The following is a 16,700-nucleotide window of genomic DNA, read 5'->3' as shown; positions in this document are numbered from 1 at the left end:
TACATCTACAATGTGATTTCTTGGGGAATAGGAGAGGGTGATGTAATTTATAACTTTTTTTTTTAATGTCCAGGTGATTTTTATTTCTGGGTAGCTAAATTCATCTGCCTTTCCATGTGATCTCTCCATTGCTTTTATGCTTAGAAAGTCCTTATCCATCCATCTATCAGCTATTTTGTTACCTAGATTGTCTTCTGGATTTTTAATGGTTTAATGATTTTTACATTTACGTCTAAAATGATTTTTAACCCCAGGAAATTTTACTTCAAATTGTATTTTACCCAGAGGCTTAATATCTAGAACTCTTCTCCGCTTTTTCTTGCATACCCCACATCCAATCCCACAGGAGTGGCTCTACTTCCAAACCACGTCAGAGTCCAGCCATTCCCCACCACCCCCACCGTTGCCATCCTGCTCTAGCCACCACCTCGTCTGCCTTGGATTACTGCAACAGCCACCTCCCAGGTCTCCCTGCATTTGTGCTTGCCTGGCACAGCCCAGCCTCTTCAGTCCATTCCCCAGACAGCAGCCAGGAAGTCCTGTCAAAACTGTGACCTAGAACATATTAGCCTTTTGCTCTAACCCTTCTAGAGGTTCCCATTTCACTCAGAATAAAAAACAAGTCCCTGCAATGGCTGACAAGAATCTGCATGTGGTGGCCCCTCATTCCTCCCTCTCTTGCCCCCTCACTCTGCTCCCATCACAAGGTCCTCTTGGTTGCTCCTGAAACCTGCCATGCAGATTTCCACCTCAGGGCCTTTGCACTGGCTGTTCCCTCTGCCTGTGATGCTCTTCCCTCAGACATCACTCCACAGCTCACTCCACCATCTCCTTTGTATTTTTATTCAAATGAAATCCTCAGTGAGGCCAACCCCAACTCTTCTATCTAAAAACTCAACCCTGCCCCTCTGCAACTCTGTTCTAGTTTGACTTTTTTTCTATAGCACTTGCACTTGTAATAGGCCATATGCTTTACTCATTTATTACAGGTATTTAAAAAATCCCCTGTCCCTTCCCTTAGAATACGAGTTCCACAAGGGCAGGGATATGGGGCCTGGTTACTTGTGTGTCCCCAGAACCCAGAAGAGCGCCTGGCATACACAGGGGGCACAACAAGTATGTGACAAGTGAAGGGATGTGCTGACGGCCCGCTCACCCGGCAGCGCCTGAGGAGCCCTGGGCCACCCTGCGTGCACAGCTCCAGGACCTATGTTGGACCGGTTTGGAGCCCCTGCTGGCTGAGTGAGCTAAGTGAGGCCTAAGGTTCTCCCTGTCTCTTCTGCTAGGCTCAGGTGGAGAGGACTCTATGCTCTGTTTTTCTCTCTGCCGGGCCCCTAGGAAGGGATGTCTGCTCTGGGTATGTGTGGCACATGTGCCCCCAGCTCTGGCCCGAGGTAGGATGGGATAGTGGGGGAAATGGAGGCACTGGGCTGGGGGGATGTGGCTCCCAGAGGAGTCACCAGGGAGGAATGACTGGGGGCCTTGTGCCTCTTCTCTCACCTCCCAGACAAGAGCCCGGGCTCCACGTCATCTCACTCAACTCATGGATTTACGCTGCAAATATTTATCTAGTGCCTGTGCCTGGGCAGCGTGGTGGTGTTGGGAGGCAGGGGGAGCGTCAGACACAATTTCAGGTCTCCAGGTGCGCTCCCACTAGGTGTTGGAGAGATAAGGAAATGGCGTCCCGGAGCAGCCAGGGAAGGAGCACTGCAGGCACAGATAAGGGCCCTGAGTCAGGGTGGGGTGGGAGTCAGGGGACGCATCTCGGAGGGCTTTGTGCAGGGTGAGGCCTGGGGGAAAGCAAGAGTCGCACAGTGGGGAGGGCTCCAGGCAGAGGGAACAGAATGTGCGAAGGCTGAGAGATGAGAGTGAACCTGGCATGCTTAGAGAGCAGCTTGACTTTCAGTGCAGCTGCAGCAAGGTAGGAGTTAGGAGGCAATGAACAAAGGCTGGAGAGGGTGTCAGGGAACCGACAGTAAAGAGCCCAGGGGTGCTGGCCCCTCTGGGGTGTACATACTGTGGCCACTGGTGTAGTGCTGCAGCTTGTCCGTGTATTCCGAGTCGGCACGCTCAAACCCCCGTCTTCTGGAACAAGAGCAAAGGGCTGGAGCCACCTGGAGGCACCCAGGGAGGTGGGAGCCACAGTAGGTGATAGGGAGAGGGAGGGCAGGGCCTCAAAACCACACCCCTGCCACAGGGCTCCTGGCCTGCTGGTTGCCTAGCCCCGCCTAAAGCAGACTTACTATTTCCCTCTCCCCTCACCAGCCAAGCCCCTTTCAAAGAGCAAAGTCGTCTCCCCTGGCCCCAGAAACCCCAGGGACTTCTGCTCATCTGACCTCATGACCTGGTCTGTTCTAAAGTGGAGAACTCTAAGCAAGAGAGAGAGTCTCTCTCTGCAGCATTCCAGGGCGAAGGCAGGGCCCTGGTCCCACCCCTTCCTTTGTGTTGGCTGGGCCAGCCACGGGGAATGCCATTTCTCCCACCTCCAGTCTACATCCTCTCTATCTTTCCAGCCACCTCAGCCATGGGCCTTGCCTAACAACCTGCCAGCTGACACTCTGCTTGTGGCCCTACTCTTGAAGGGGCCTCAACTAGTGCCGAAAGTGGGGTGATCTGGACTCCCTCCCCACCATACTCTTCGCTCTTAGCACCCTGTAGCCTTTCCTGCCTCCTGTTCTGAGACATCCCTTCATGCTCAGTCTGCCACCTCCTTGAATAGCAGACTTGTTGAGGGCAGTACCCAGCCCTAAGGGCTGGGCTGCTAACGGCTGTGCAGGTGTTGGAAGGCCTGCCAAGCCTCTCTCCAGCCCTGGTAAGGAGGAGAACGCCTCCTCTGTCACAAACCGTGTTCAGGAATGGCCGAATGGGTGGACAGAACCCCTCCTGGACAGCCAGGCCTGCATGGGGCCACGGGACACACACACACCTGTTACACACGATGGCGATGACAACCACAGCAATGAGGAAGACCAGGCCAGCCGCCGAGGAGCCAATGATGAGTGGCAGCTTCTCCTGGATGCTTGTCTGGTACTCGGCTGGGGAGAAAGCACAGAGCACTGTTCTCAGCCTGGCTCTGGAGTCCCTACACCCACCGCCCTGCAGTGGCTCCTGGGATCCCCAGGCTCTGTTCTCACTCTTGACAGAGAACCTGCCACATGCCCAGGTGGAGGATGGGCTGTCACTTATTCACAAATAACCTTCAATTTCTCATCTCTAGGATAGGCATAGGAATACCTACCTCTCAGTGTTGATATGAAAATCAAAACAATAATAAGCTGACATATACAGGCAGTTAAAAACACTGACTTGGGAGCCAGACTCCCTGGGCTTGAGGTCTCTGCAGTGCCATTTACTATCCGTTTGACCTCTGGTAAAAGTGACTTGCCTCTCTGTGGCCTGGTGGCCTTACTTGTAAAGTAGAAGAATAACAGTTTTCATTTCATAGGATTGTTGATCTTTAAAACAATCATATTGTTTTAAAGCACTTAAAACAATATGTGGCACATAGTAAGCAATCAGTAAATATTAATTATTATTGTTACTGAGTACTTTATGTTCTGGTCACTGTGCTAACCTTGTTTGATTCTCAGAACAGTCTTAGGATGCACTGCCTATAATTTTCCCATTTTACAGATGAGGAAACTGAGGCTCAGCGAAGTCATGACCTGCCTAAGGTCACACAGTTAGAAAGTGGCCAGTGCCAGAATATGAACCCAGGTCTGCTTGACCCGAAGCCATGGGCTTAAATGAGATTAGGTGTAAGGTGCACTCAGTGCTGGCCTGGCTTTCCGAAACCACCCAATACAGTCTCAATGCCATCAACACTGTCAAGGCTTTTAATTTTATTATATTACTTCTCATTTGCCTTCAAGATCAGAGAGGGCTTGTTGAAGTCAGGGACTAGGTAAGTTCTGGGTCCTTAGCACCAGCACACATTTGTCAAATTAATAAAGGATCCTGGGACAGACCCCCAGTCTCCAGGTCAGTGAAAGTCATCCATCAAGCAGGAGAGGAGGGCCTAGAAAGGTGAAAAATGCTGGCCACATGGGAGGATTTTACAGTCATATCATCCTTTCTGGGCCATAGCGACAGTGCCTCCCTCTATGGACATGCAGTTTGTACATGCACTAAGGGGAGGGTTCAATCTAGAAGAAGAGGTGCCTTTCCTAGTTTGCACAGAAGCACTTTATAGGCATGGTGGCTCTTGAGTTTGTTCTGTTTGTGGAGTCAGTGCCCTCCTTCTGCCCTCTGGACACTACTTACCTTCTGTCATGGTCTGGAAGTACATCTTGCCGCTGTAGCGCCCATAGCCCGCCACGGTGCGTGCCCGCACCTGGAAGACATAGATGGCGCCGGCTTTGAGGCCCTGCACCGTCACCGTGTTGGTGGGGCTTTTTATGGCTGTGGCGTTGTACTCACTGAGCTCCTGCCGAGGAACAGAGAGGAGAGTTAGCGAGGCTGTTGCCCAAAGTGGGCCTAGAGCCTACTGTCCACTCCTGCCACTTGGGCCAGGTCTGGCCATGGGATAAATATCTGTAGTTCTCAATTTTCCATCCCCTCCCTATAACAGAATTACACACCCACATCTTTTGCATGTGATTTTGTAATACTTCCCACAAAAGAAGGCAGGGTATATTTCTCTGTCTCATAGATACTGAATTTGTCATTGTGATTTGGTTTGGCCATTGGATTATTCTAGAGGATCTGATACAACCAGAGGCTTTACATGTGCTTGTTGATTTGGCTTGGCCTCTTAATGCTTCTGCCGTCTGCCATGATGGGGGCTTAACCTAGGTCACAGCTGGCTCTGGCATGAGAAACATGTGAAGGGGTCCTTGACCCAACTCCCAGGCTAAAACAGGGTCATCTCAGTTGACCCACAGACAGAAACCTACGAGCAAGAAAAACAGCCACTTGTAGGCCACTGGATTTGGGGGACTGTTTGCTTTGCAACATCATCACAGTAATGGCTGACTAATACACAGATATGCGTGCAGGGCCACTATGTGCAGACTCTGATGTCCAGACTGTGAGTTCTTGGAGATAGCAGGAAAAGGGCCCACTTTACTCACTTCTCCATCCCTATTCTTGCCCCATGCCTTGATGGGTTAAGTGAATGGACCCCTGTTCAACCTCAGCACACTTGAGTGAGGCAGGAATTAAGGCCCCAAAAGGGAAAATGATGCTCAAGGTCACATGTATCAGTCGGTGGCTGCTTTGGGATGCAAAACCAGGCTCCTACATGAAGCCACCTCTGACGTCCATGCCTTTGGGTACCCGGTACCCAGAATCTAATGTTCCCTCCCTTGAGAAATACCGACAACAATTCTGCCCTTCTGAGTACTCCCCAGAGTAACCCCAGGAGTCTGGCCCAGGACAGCGATCCGGCTGCTACAGTGGGTGTGGGGATGTGGTGGATGGATGCAGATGTCTGCCAGCCTAGATGATGCTCATTCTGCCATCTGTCAGCTACCCAGAAAACTTCCCCCAAATACCTTCCCTGCACCAGGCTCTGGGCTGAGCCCTGGGGACCCACAGGGGCTAAGGCACAGCCTTGGCCTCGGACAGCCCAGTTTAGAAAAGCAAACAGTGAGAAGATCTCAACTCTTTGAGGGACTTGAACCCCTCTGAGAAGCTGATGAAAACCTATGAAATCTTATGCAGAAAAACATACACCTGATTGTACATGCCAGTCCTGCATATGTTGGGGTGCATAGGGCCCTTGAAAACCCTCCTGAAACAATTAAATTCTGTGTGAGCAGTGTTATTACAGGCATGAGAGTGTAGATGTTAAGATCACAAATTGGTGTGAGACTTCCTGGGTTCGAATCCTGACTCTACTACTGATTACTTTTGTGACCTCGGGTACATTTCTTCAATCTACCTTCTTTACTTCATCTGTGAAATGGGAATAATAATAATAATAATAATAATATCAATAATAATAATAATAATAGCTACCTCAAAGGGTTGTTTAGAGGATAAAATGAGTTAATAAGTATGAAAGTGCTGACACTGGTAGGGTAAGCACAATGAGTTGGGGTGGGGAGCATGTGACCTGGCCTAGGTGGGAGATATCAGATAAAGTCGAAGAGAACTCTGGAGAGTTCTTGGAACTGGAACAGAATCTTAAAGAACACACAGAAGTCACTCGGGCCAAGTGGGGGAGGGCACTCCTGGCAGGAGCAGTAGGTACAAAGAAAGGAGGTCAGGAAGATCTTTATTCTGAGGGGCTAGAGAGGGGGCTGACCCCCATGCCAGGGGGCAGCCACAGACAGGAAGTCTCTTTTTCTCGGCCTGATCACTGGCCCCCTGCTCTAGGAAGCCTCTTTGAGTCTAACCCCGGGGGCACTTGCTATGGTTACCATAGGGTGGGGGTTCTGCTCAGTCCCCTTATCCTGAGCCCAGGCTGATCTCACACCCTTGACTGAACTCTTGAGGGAAGTGGCTGTTTTGTTCCTCTGTACCAAGCACAGGGACCTGCACACAGAGGCCCTCCCCAGTGCCCACAGGGTGCAGGCTGTGCTCCTTAGCCTGGCATTCCAGACCCTGCATGACCTGCTTTTCTGCCAGTCTCTCCTGCCACACCCCCAGTGTCCTCTAGGCTTTAGCCAAATCCAAGTGCTTCCCCTTTCCATTCTAGGGCTGCCAGATTTAGCAAATAAAAATATAGGATGCTCAGTTAAATCTGAATTTCAGATAAGCAATGAATAATTTTTTGTATAAGTTTGTCCCATGCAATATTTTACAAAATTATTTTAAGAAATTCAAATGTAACCTGGTGTCCTACATTTTATTTGGCAACCGCACCTCCCCTGGACACTCTGAGCTTTTGCAAGTGCTGTAGGCCCTGTCTGAACCCTTTCCTTATCTGCCTGGAAGTTCTCTACTCATCCTTATTCTGCTGGGAGGCTGCTCGGATGTGCCAGCTGGAGCTTCATGCCCACTGTCTCCTCTTCCACCTATTGTTCTGAGAATATATGGATTTACTCTAAGGACTGTGGGATTCCTGAGGGCAGGGACCTTGTCTCATTCACCTCTGGGACCCCCAGGCTCAGCACACAGTACGTGCTAACTAACTACTGACAGTAACAAATGAATGAATATTAGACTATTCAAAATCTATGAACCTTGGTCGCAAGCTTGCCCACTAGGTGTCGCCATCCAACATGGGATCTACTTGGGCTTGAAAAGGGACTGATTCTGCAGACTCAATGGGTGCCCACTTAGAAAGGCTAGACGGGTTTTAAGTTTCTGATTATAGGGTGGAGACGGGGTAACTGCCAGTGGCATAGATACCTTGGGAGAATAAGGAACCAACCTGAGTGGATTCCTTCTCTAAAGTGGGGTGCAGGACTATAATTTGCAATCACAATATAGGTAGGTCATGGGGAAGGCAGTACAGCATGGACAAGACAACGAATGATTCTATAACATCTTACTATGTTGACAGACAGTGACCGCAGTGGTGGAAGTGAGGACTTGATAATGTGGGTAAATGCTTAAACCACTGTGTTGTTTATGTGAAACCATTATAAGATTGTATATCAATGATACTTCAATTAAAAAAATAATAAAGTGGGGGGCAGGACAGAGCAGGGGATTGAAAGTCATTTCAAATGCCAGCTCTTGCATTTGGGAAGGACCCTCACTTCCCTGAGCCTGTTTTCTATTCCAGAAAATGGAACAATACATTCCAGCCTTTCAAGGTTGCTGTGGATCAGGTTGGCCTGGCAAATAGCAGCTGCTCTAGAGCCATCAATTCTTTACCCTCTTCCCCGTTTTCTGCAGTATCCTTTTCTGAATAAGGGTTAAGCATCAGTGGGTCAGGGGAAGAAATTCGGCATGAAATGCACTTGTCCTATTGTGAGTCCTTACTCAGAGACTAAGGGCCAGTGAGGCACCGCGTGTATTTTTTAAGCCCTGTAAACCTCCATTTTACCATCTCTAAAATGGGGTAATATGATTACATTCAATGAAGAGTGATTGTGGATGTTCAATAGGAAAAAATCAGGTAATGCTTTTAGTATTGTCTCCAGCACACATAAGGACTTAATGAATGGTGGCTATCACCAACATCACAACAGAATAAGCCTTCACTAACACTCATTAATGATTGAATGAATACAAAGGTAAATGAATGAGTGATAAACCCCCCCGTGGAGATACTGCTCCATGCACACTGGGTGACAACCTGAATGCAGCTTGGACTTTCATAGTTCGCCCTCTCCACCTGGAACATCCTTCCCCTTCACTCCACCTGAGCAGAAATTTCCACTGAAAAAACACATAACTGATGTGACCTACAAGGTCCCATCTGCTCTAGGTGGCCTCACAAATGACTCTGCTTGAGCTCCTGGAGAGCCAAAGGGAGCTGGAACCTGTGTGCCTTGGGGGGCGCCAAAGGAGGCCACCTCCCTTGGACGCTGGAGCCCACGGGAGTGGCCAGACCTGATCTGGCTACCACCGTTTGTCAGCAGCATCCCGAAGCCTTCCAACAAAGTTTGTCAGCCCTGGGCTCCAGACAGGCTGGGAAATCCCCGTGGAGCTGGGGAAAGGCCAGTGGAGAGCCCGCTCCACAAGAGCCCTTTCTACAGGAAAGGGCAGTTGGGAAGGCTGCTGGGGACGGGCCCACGCAGGGCTGTGGGGCTCAGTACCTGACTTCCCTACCGGGAAGATCTGGAGTGTTCATTAAAGAAATCAACTGCAGGCACCTGGAGGATTCTGAAGTGTTCCGTCAGAGCTGGGGGTGGGCTTCTTGGGAATAAATCTCATCCCCTCGCAGCCTGGCTCTCCTTCCCTGCTGGCGGGGCTGACCCAAGAAGGTAGAGGTGGTGGCTGGGGTGTCACCACCTTGCCTGAGACGTCAAGAGCAGACACCACTCCTGGCTCTTCATCAACTCCTTTCCTCTCTCTCTTTCAATCTCGCCATCCTCCTGACCCTGTCATTGCCTGTTTTCCCTTGGCACACTCTCCTGACCATTCTTGGTGACCCCTCGCTCCGGCAAGCACACACCCACATCTGCCCTGGGAAAAGTCACCACCATCCACCAGGAGTCATGCCTTCCACTTCCCTGGTCCTCTGAGTTTCAAAATATTGTTTGAACCTGTCAGCTTCTCTTCATCTCTGCTGTCTGCCCCATACTCCATGCCACCATCATTTCTCACTTGGTGTCCCTTAAGAGCCCTGTGCCGGGTCTGCCTGTGTCCACAGGACCCCCTTACGGTCTGTTCCCCACACAGCGAGTTACAGGGATCTTTAAAGTAATCTGAGTCAGATCACATCATTCCAGAACCTTCTGATGGCTTCCCATAGGACTTTAAATTGAATCCAGACTCCAGAGTCCTGGAATGCCCACCACAATCCGGCCCTCCCTCCCTCTACAAACTCTTCCCCTGCCAGTCACTTCCTTGTTCATGTCATTCCTGGCACACTCATCCTCTCTGTTCTCTGAATACATCCAGCATATTGTGCCCCAGGGCCTTTGCATATGCTGCTCCTGCCATCTGGAATAACTCTGCTCTTATCACTTGCCTGTCTGGTGAACTCCTAGCATCTTTTAAGGCTCACTTCAAATGTCACCAGAATGAAGACTTTTCTTCACTCATATCAAGATTATGGGCCTCTCCTTGGTGCCCCCATGGGGCCTTGTTAGCCCTTCTGTGACTTGTATCATACCCTGTCTCATGGCTATTTGTGTTTGAACAAGTCTTTCACCCCAGACTGTGACGTGTCCCTGAGGCTCCAGGCACTTCTGGTTACTCAGAATTTCTAGTACACAGCTCAGGGCCTAGCCCCAAATTGGTGACAGTGAATGCTGAATGAACCAGTGTCCCTCGCCCCGTGGGCAGATGCCAAGCTGCCTCTCGCTGTACCACAGGCCCTGGGAGGAGAGCAGACCAAAGCGGGGCCATGTCTCATCACACCTGAACAGGAGGCCTGCCCCTCTAGATATTTGTGCCTAAAATCTTCCATCAGAGCCTGGTCCTGTCCATCTCTTAGTGGTCATTCCAGAAGCATCCCCTGGGAGGCAGGAGAGCCAGATGAAGAGCGAGAGCACGGGTGCAAATCCTTGCTCTGCCATGTAGCAGCTGGGTGCTCTTGGACAAGTTACACAACTTCTCTGTACTTCAATTTCCTCTCCTGCCCAATGGGGTGAAAAGCACTTGGGATGCTGTGAAGATGAATGAGGTGATGAAGGTGATGTGCTTAGCACATAGTGAGTGCTCATGAAATGTGAGCAGGTGGTAACTGAGGCTGCCCCGGGGCCTGCTGGTCCTGCCAGCCCTGGCAGGGGCCTGGGGATGGGATGCCGGACAGCAGCAAAAAGTAGGGCAGCGCTGCCTCCTGGTTCACACCTCCATCAGCATCCCCAGCCCCTCCTGTCTTGGTAGGAAATGGGTCGCATAGGCAGGACCCGCACCGGGATTCCTCATTTCCGCTCCTGTCTTTGGGGACAAACACTCAGTTTCATTTAATCATAAAGCTTCTTAATTAGTTTTTTTTTTTTCCCTTTTTGAATTCTGAGCTGCTAAGCTTTCTCCACCAGAGGGGGTGGGAATGTTGGCTTCTGCAAGGCCTGGGACTTCGGGGCCCTGGGAGCAGCTGGTCCAGCTACAGGGATGCCTGGCTCCTTGGAGGTCCTTTAGGGTCCAGCAAAGAGGAGATGCTTCCTGCACATCCATCATCTCTGGCTCAGGCCATCCAGCAAACACCTCTTGAGCACCTACTGTGTGCCACTCTGAGGACACAGCAGAGATAAGGCACAATCCTACTATCCAGCTCGAAGCAGAGGTGGCAAATACCTAGTTACTCAGTAACATTTAAAAACCATGACTGGGATAAAGGCTATGGGGAAGAAAGGTGAGGTGCAAGAAGGTTAGATGGCCCTGCCTCTGTCTGGGCACAGGGAGGGCTTCCCCGAAGGGATGATGTTGAAGCTGAGACTTGAGGGGATGAGTTGTTGTTAGCCAGGCAGAGGTGAGGAATGGTCCAGGTGGAAGGAATTCACCCATCCCTCTCTCCCTCCAGACGCCCAGCCGCCCAGCCAGTGCCCTCTTTCATTCACAGGCTCCATCACTTACTTCTTGTGTTCATTCATACAATTCACTCATTCACTGTTCACAGCCCTCTGAGGGAGACACGGGCACCCACAGTCAGATGGCAGTGCTTTAAGAGAGGGGCAGTCTGTGCAAGACGACATGCACTCCTGATGGGGGTGGCATTTGGGTGGAACCTGAAGGTCCTGACGAACAGTGATGAGGGGAGAGTAGAGGGACAAGTTGACTGGTGGAGGTGGGGGGACCAGAGATGTGAAGGTCCAGGTTCATTCAGGGGCTTTCTGGTGAGTGGGCTGCAGTGGTCAGGCATAGGCCTGGAAAACGACCCATTCACTTATTCATTCAACCAATATTTATCAAGTGCCTCCTTGGTGCCAGGCCGAAGGTGCTGGAGAGAAGGTGGTGAATGGGACAGGTGTGGTCCTTGGCCTCTCAGAATGCACTGCCCAGAGAAGGGGATGAGCAAGGACACAGCAGTCACAAACTAGCGGGGGAGCTGGTAAGTGTCTGACAAACCCCTGAGACTCACCAAAGTTTGGCTGATGCAGCAGTTAATGGAATGGAAGGGCTGGGCTGGGCTGGGCCTTGGAACGGGGGATCCAGCAGGGCCCACTGAACTGTCTCCACCTTTCCTCCTCACCATCAGGGAGAATCCACTTTTGGTTCCCTCTGGGCTTGCCCTCAACTAAAGCACTTCCCACAGTCATTTACACCATCGTCTGAATGGGAGCCCAGCCACATCTTTCTCAGGGGCCCTTGCAGCCTCTGTGACTGTTTGGTGCCTCAGGGAGCAGGTAAGAAAAGTTAACAGTCAAAAGAGATATTTTCCAAACAAATCCTACCATTTGCAACAACATGGATGGAGCTAGAGGGTATTATGCTCAGTGAAATAAGCCAGGCGGAGAAAGACAAATACCAAATGATTTCACTCATCTGTGGAATATAAGAACAAAGAAAAAAACTGAAGGAACAAAACAGCAGCAGACTCACAGAACCCAAGAATGGACTAACAGTTACCAAAGGGAAAGGGACTGGGGAGGATGGGTGGGAAGGGAGGGAGAAGGGGAATAAGGGGCATTATGATTAGCACACATAATGTAGGGGGGGCACGGGGAAGGCAGTATAGCACAGAGAAGACAAGTAGTGACTCTACAGCATCTTACTACACTGATGGACAGTGATTGTAATGGGGTATGTGGTGGGGACTTGATAATGGGAGTAATCTAGTAACCACAGTGTTGCTCATGTGATTGTATATTAATGATACCAAAATAAAAACAAAATGAGAGGGATTTTCCTGGGCCTCTGAAGTCCAGCTGCTTTGTCCATCCTGGGCCCTGTACTGTGCAGGCCCTGCCCGCTATGCAGCAGGCAGGCAGGAGGGGGAGGAAAGGAGCGTATGTGTGCCTCCATGGAGGGCCAGGGGCTGTGCTGGGCGCTGCCCCTGCCTTTCCTCGTTTACTCACAGCCCTCATGCCAGAGAGGTGGTCTCGTCTGCACTCCACTCAGGGGGTGCTGAGGCTCAGAGAGAGACAGACGCCTACCCAAGGCCACACAGCTTCTCACTCCTAGTCCAGTGCTGCTCTGCCACAACAGTGGCTTCCAACCTGGGGCCGCTGGATCCCAGGCCTCTGAAGGGAGTAATAAGGGTCTGATGTAAAAGCCCAAAGAGAAATCACTGCTCATAGGGAGAGTGCCCAGGCATAATGAAAGGAAGTGCCTTAGTGGGGGCCGCGGCAGCACCGGGAGGGCCTCCAGTCTCCCCTTGCACAGGAGCTCTCTTGAGCGGTTTCAAATCCCTGCTTCAGAATGGGAGAATGACGAATTATTATGGGGTAAATGCAGTTTTTTGGAAAACCAGTTCTTTCAGAACATCAGGCCCATTGAGATCAAGATGGAGGGAGTCTTGGTGGAGAAAGACCTTGGGTGGGGAGAGGGCTATGACCACGGCATTTTGCCGAGATTTGCTGGCCCGATCCCTCAGACCAGAAAAGCAGGACTCAGAGGTCAAGACGCCTGCGTGAGGTCTCAGCTGGGAGGACTGGAGCCGGGGTGCAAGCCAGGCGGCCTGACCCCGAAGGCTAGTGCTCTTTCTGCTGCACCAGCTTGTCCAGTTGCACAGAACCAGGCTCCGGCCTGGAAGGTGGCCCTCAGCGAGCTGGGGGTGGGAAGAGCACCTGGGGGCACAGGTACCTTCTCATAGTACTGCAGCTCATAGTCCAGGATGACGCCGTTGGGCTGGTCGGGCTGGGACCACGACAGAGTGATGCTGTCCACAGTGCGGCTCACCTGGTGCATGATGGACACAGCCGATGGAGCTGGAAGAGAGGTCAGAGGTTATGGGTCAGAGGCAGGCACGAGAGGGTGCACCAACTTAACTGGTGCCCAGACAGAGTATATGGGACCAGAGAGGGGAAGGTATCTGACAAGGGCACACAGCCTGCCTAGGGGGCTGATGGGGCAGAGGGGCTTGTGTGGGGCCATGGGTGCCGCCCTCATGAGGCACCTTTAGATGACAGACACCAACAATCCTGGCCATCCCTGGGGAGCTCAAGCCACAGGTCAGAAGAGAGGCCCTGGGCCCCTTCTCTGGCCTGGCCCCAAGTGGGCTGGATAAAATGTCTTTCATTCTCTCTTGAAGCTTCCATCTACTGGACCAGTGGACATCCAGACCCTAGACCCGGTGATAGGACTCTGAGGGAAGCAGAGAAGGTGGGGGATTATTCATCCCTTCAACAAATTTGCACTGAGCGCCTACCATGTGCCAGAAATACTGCAGTGAATAAAAATGACCCCCAAAAATAAATATATAAAAATAAATCCATAGTTACTATGGAAAACAGTTTGGCAGTTACTTAAAAAGTTAAACATAGAATTACCATAGGACCCAGCAATTCCACTCTTAAATGCCCCAAAGAACTGAAAACGGGGACTCAAATTGAATACTTGCACACGAATGTACATAACAGCACTATTCACAATAGCCAAAGGTGGGAACGACCCCAATGTTCATTGACAGATGAGTGGGTCACAAATTGTGGTATAACCATAAAAAAGAATGAAGTACTGACAGATGCTACAACATAGATGAATCTCAGAAATATGCTAAGTGAAAGACACAAAGTCATGTATTGTATGATTCCATTGATATTAAATATCCAGCATAGGTAGATCCATACATAGTAAGCAGACTGGCAGTTGACAGGGGCTGGGGGGAGGCAGGAACAGGGAATGTTGGGTAATGGGTTTTCCTCTGGGATGATGAAATGTTTTGGAACTAGATATAGGTGGTCATTGTACTACGTGGTGACTGTACTAAATGCCACTGAATTGTACACGTTGAAATGGTTAATTGTATGTTAGATGAATTTCACCTCAATAAAATCCATTCATCCATCCCTCCATCCCCCTGTTGCCAGTGTCCTCATGGAGAGTGGTTAGACGAAGGAGACAAGAAGTCAGGGGAGGCTGTGTTTACTGCTGGGACTCTTAGAAGTCATTTCATCCCATTCCCTCACTTGCAGATGTGGAAACTGAGGTCCAGAGAGGGGCTGTGAGGTGCCCGAGATTACACAGTGAGTTTGTGGCATGCAGCCCTTTTCGTGGTTCCTAATTTCATCACGGGCCCTGACCTTCGTTTTTTGCCTCCTCCTCAAATGGAACAAAGCTGTGCAAAGCACCTGCTATGTACCAGTCACAGTCCTGGGTCCTTTGCATGCTGACTCAGGGTGGGTGAGGGGGAAGTATTAGTGCCACTGACAGGTGAAGACATGGAAGCTCAGAGGGGCAGGGGGCTTTCTGATGTCATCACACAGCCCATCAGTGCAGAGCTGGGATTGGAAGCTGGGTCTGCTGGAGCAGTGGTCATCCCACAAATTGCACCAGCCAGAGATGGACTCCTGACTCAGTAGTTTGTACCTATGAGGAGACTGGAGCAAGCCCCCCCTTCACCTCTCTGGCCCAAGGCTTTTGTGGTCCCAGCATGTGCTGAGGACTCACCAAGGTGAAGGGAGCACCTCCTGCCATCTATCTTGGATCCTGGCCAGGTCCTGACAAGCAGATGCCCTGCCTTGGCCAGCACAGGGGCGCCTGAAGGCTGAGGCTGGGCCTTCTCCCCACCCAAATCCTACTTTGCAGGGGCTCTGGCTCTATGACGTGAGCACAGACCAGGGACCAGCAGCAGCTCATGGGGGACTTGAAGCTTGGCAATGACCCACCTGTTTCCTGCTCTGTTTCTGTTGCTTCATCCCCAGGGTGGTGGGAACAGTCTGTTCATCAGAAGACAAGGCTCTGCTCTCTTGCCTGCTCCTAACTAGCTGTGTGACCTTAGGCGAGCTGTCCCCACTTCTGGACCTGGCTTCCTCTACTGCACTGTGGGCCCGGCTGGAAGGTCCCGAGGTCTTGATGCTCAGATGCTCCCTGCCTGTCCTTCCTTCATAGCCCTTGGCATGGAGCTGGATCAACCCAGGGCCAGTGTGAGCCTGGGCAGGTCCAGGACCCTGAGGAACTGTGGAAAACTGGCCCCGAGGGTGGTGGTGGTGGTGGCAGCACCTGCAAGAAGGACGTGGACCTTAGTCCAAGCGTCCCTGGCTAGTCTGTTCCCTCTGCCCACCGAGGGATGCGGCCTGACCCTCGACTTGGCTCCTAGTCCCCCAGGGATAGTGGGCCTCTTGGCAAGGTCAGAGACCTGGCTCCCTGCAGTTTCCTTGTTAGTCAAAAAGGGAGACTCCATCTCTCTATTTATTTTTGTGTATCAAGAGACCCCTATCCAAAGGAGGGCCCCCACTAGCCAGCGTTTATTGAGTACCTATCGCATGCTGGGCACTGTGCTATGCCCTTGACATGCAATTATAACCCTGTTAATCCTCATGACAACCTGGGAGGCAGATCTCCAGCCCATTTTGCAGATGGGACAGCTGAGAATCAGAGTAAAGTACCTTGCCTGAGGCTACACGGACAGTGACAGGACAAAACACGCACCTTCTCTCTGATGCTCAGGGATGGGGAGGGATGTTTCTCAGGCTTCATGCAGTCAGTTGAAGGGCTTTCAGGACTGTGTATATGTGTATAATAACAATGATGAACACATGAACCTAACCTTCTGTACCAAGCACTCCTCACACCTATGAACACAGATGTAACATGAATTCTCACAGTTGCCCTGAGCTGGAGGCTATTAACATCCCCAGTTTTTAGATGAGGAAACTGAGGCTTGGGGCTGTTCAGGAACCTGCTCAGTGTCATAGAGCAAGAGGGTGGAGAGCTAGGACCTGAACCCAGTGGATGGGGCTCTTGCCCCCAGCACAGTACCATTAATGTGCCCTCAGCCTGGTTCCAGGTAAATGCTCACTGGCAATTAAGGAGGATAATTGTTAGGGCCCTACGGAGGGCACTCAGAGCACTCAGTGTTTAGTTTCTCTTGTCTGTAAAATGAGCCTACTGGCAGTGTGCCCTTGAGGGCTGTTGTCAGGAGCAAACAAGTGAAGTCATGTGGGTGCTAGTATGGCACCTGGCACGTGGTCAGGGCTGTGGGCATTCACGGGTGTCACCGGGCACTTGCCATTGTGCACTGAGAAGCTGACCCACTTCATCTTGTTTGATCCTCCCAACAACAACCTTGGGCCAGGGATAATACCTGC

General features: G+C 51.1%; 1 protein-coding gene across 3 annotated transcripts in view; it reads right to left on the bottom strand.

Annotated features, from left to right (window-relative positions):
* Positions 1-16,700, bottom strand: part of EPHB2 (EPH receptor B2) — a 179,260-nt gene that overhangs the window by 11,154 nt on the left and 151,406 nt on the right. The window contains exons 6-9 of one of the 3 annotated variants that reach the window (XM_017676558.3): positions 13,255-13,379; positions 4,264-4,426; positions 2,927-3,035; positions 2,018-2,085 (exon numbers count right to left, since the gene is read on the bottom strand). In XM_017676558.3, coding sequence (XP_017532047.3) covers positions 2,018-2,085; positions 2,927-3,035; positions 4,264-4,426; positions 13,255-13,379 — 465 coding nt within the window. The remainder of the gene's footprint in view (positions 1-2,017; positions 2,086-2,926; positions 3,036-4,263; positions 4,427-13,254; positions 13,380-16,700) is intronic. The other 2 variants (XM_037017936.2, XM_037017937.2) reach the window with 2 other exon arrangements.

This window comes from Manis javanica, chromosome 4 (genome assembly GCF_040802235.1).
Source record: "Manis javanica isolate MJ-LG chromosome 4, MJ_LKY, whole genome shotgun sequence".
Classification (NCBI taxonomy): Eukaryota; Metazoa; Chordata; class Mammalia; order Pholidota; family Manidae; genus Manis; species Manis javanica.
Note: the sequence above shows the minus strand (reverse complement) of the source record. Positions and strands in the feature narration are given on the sequence as shown.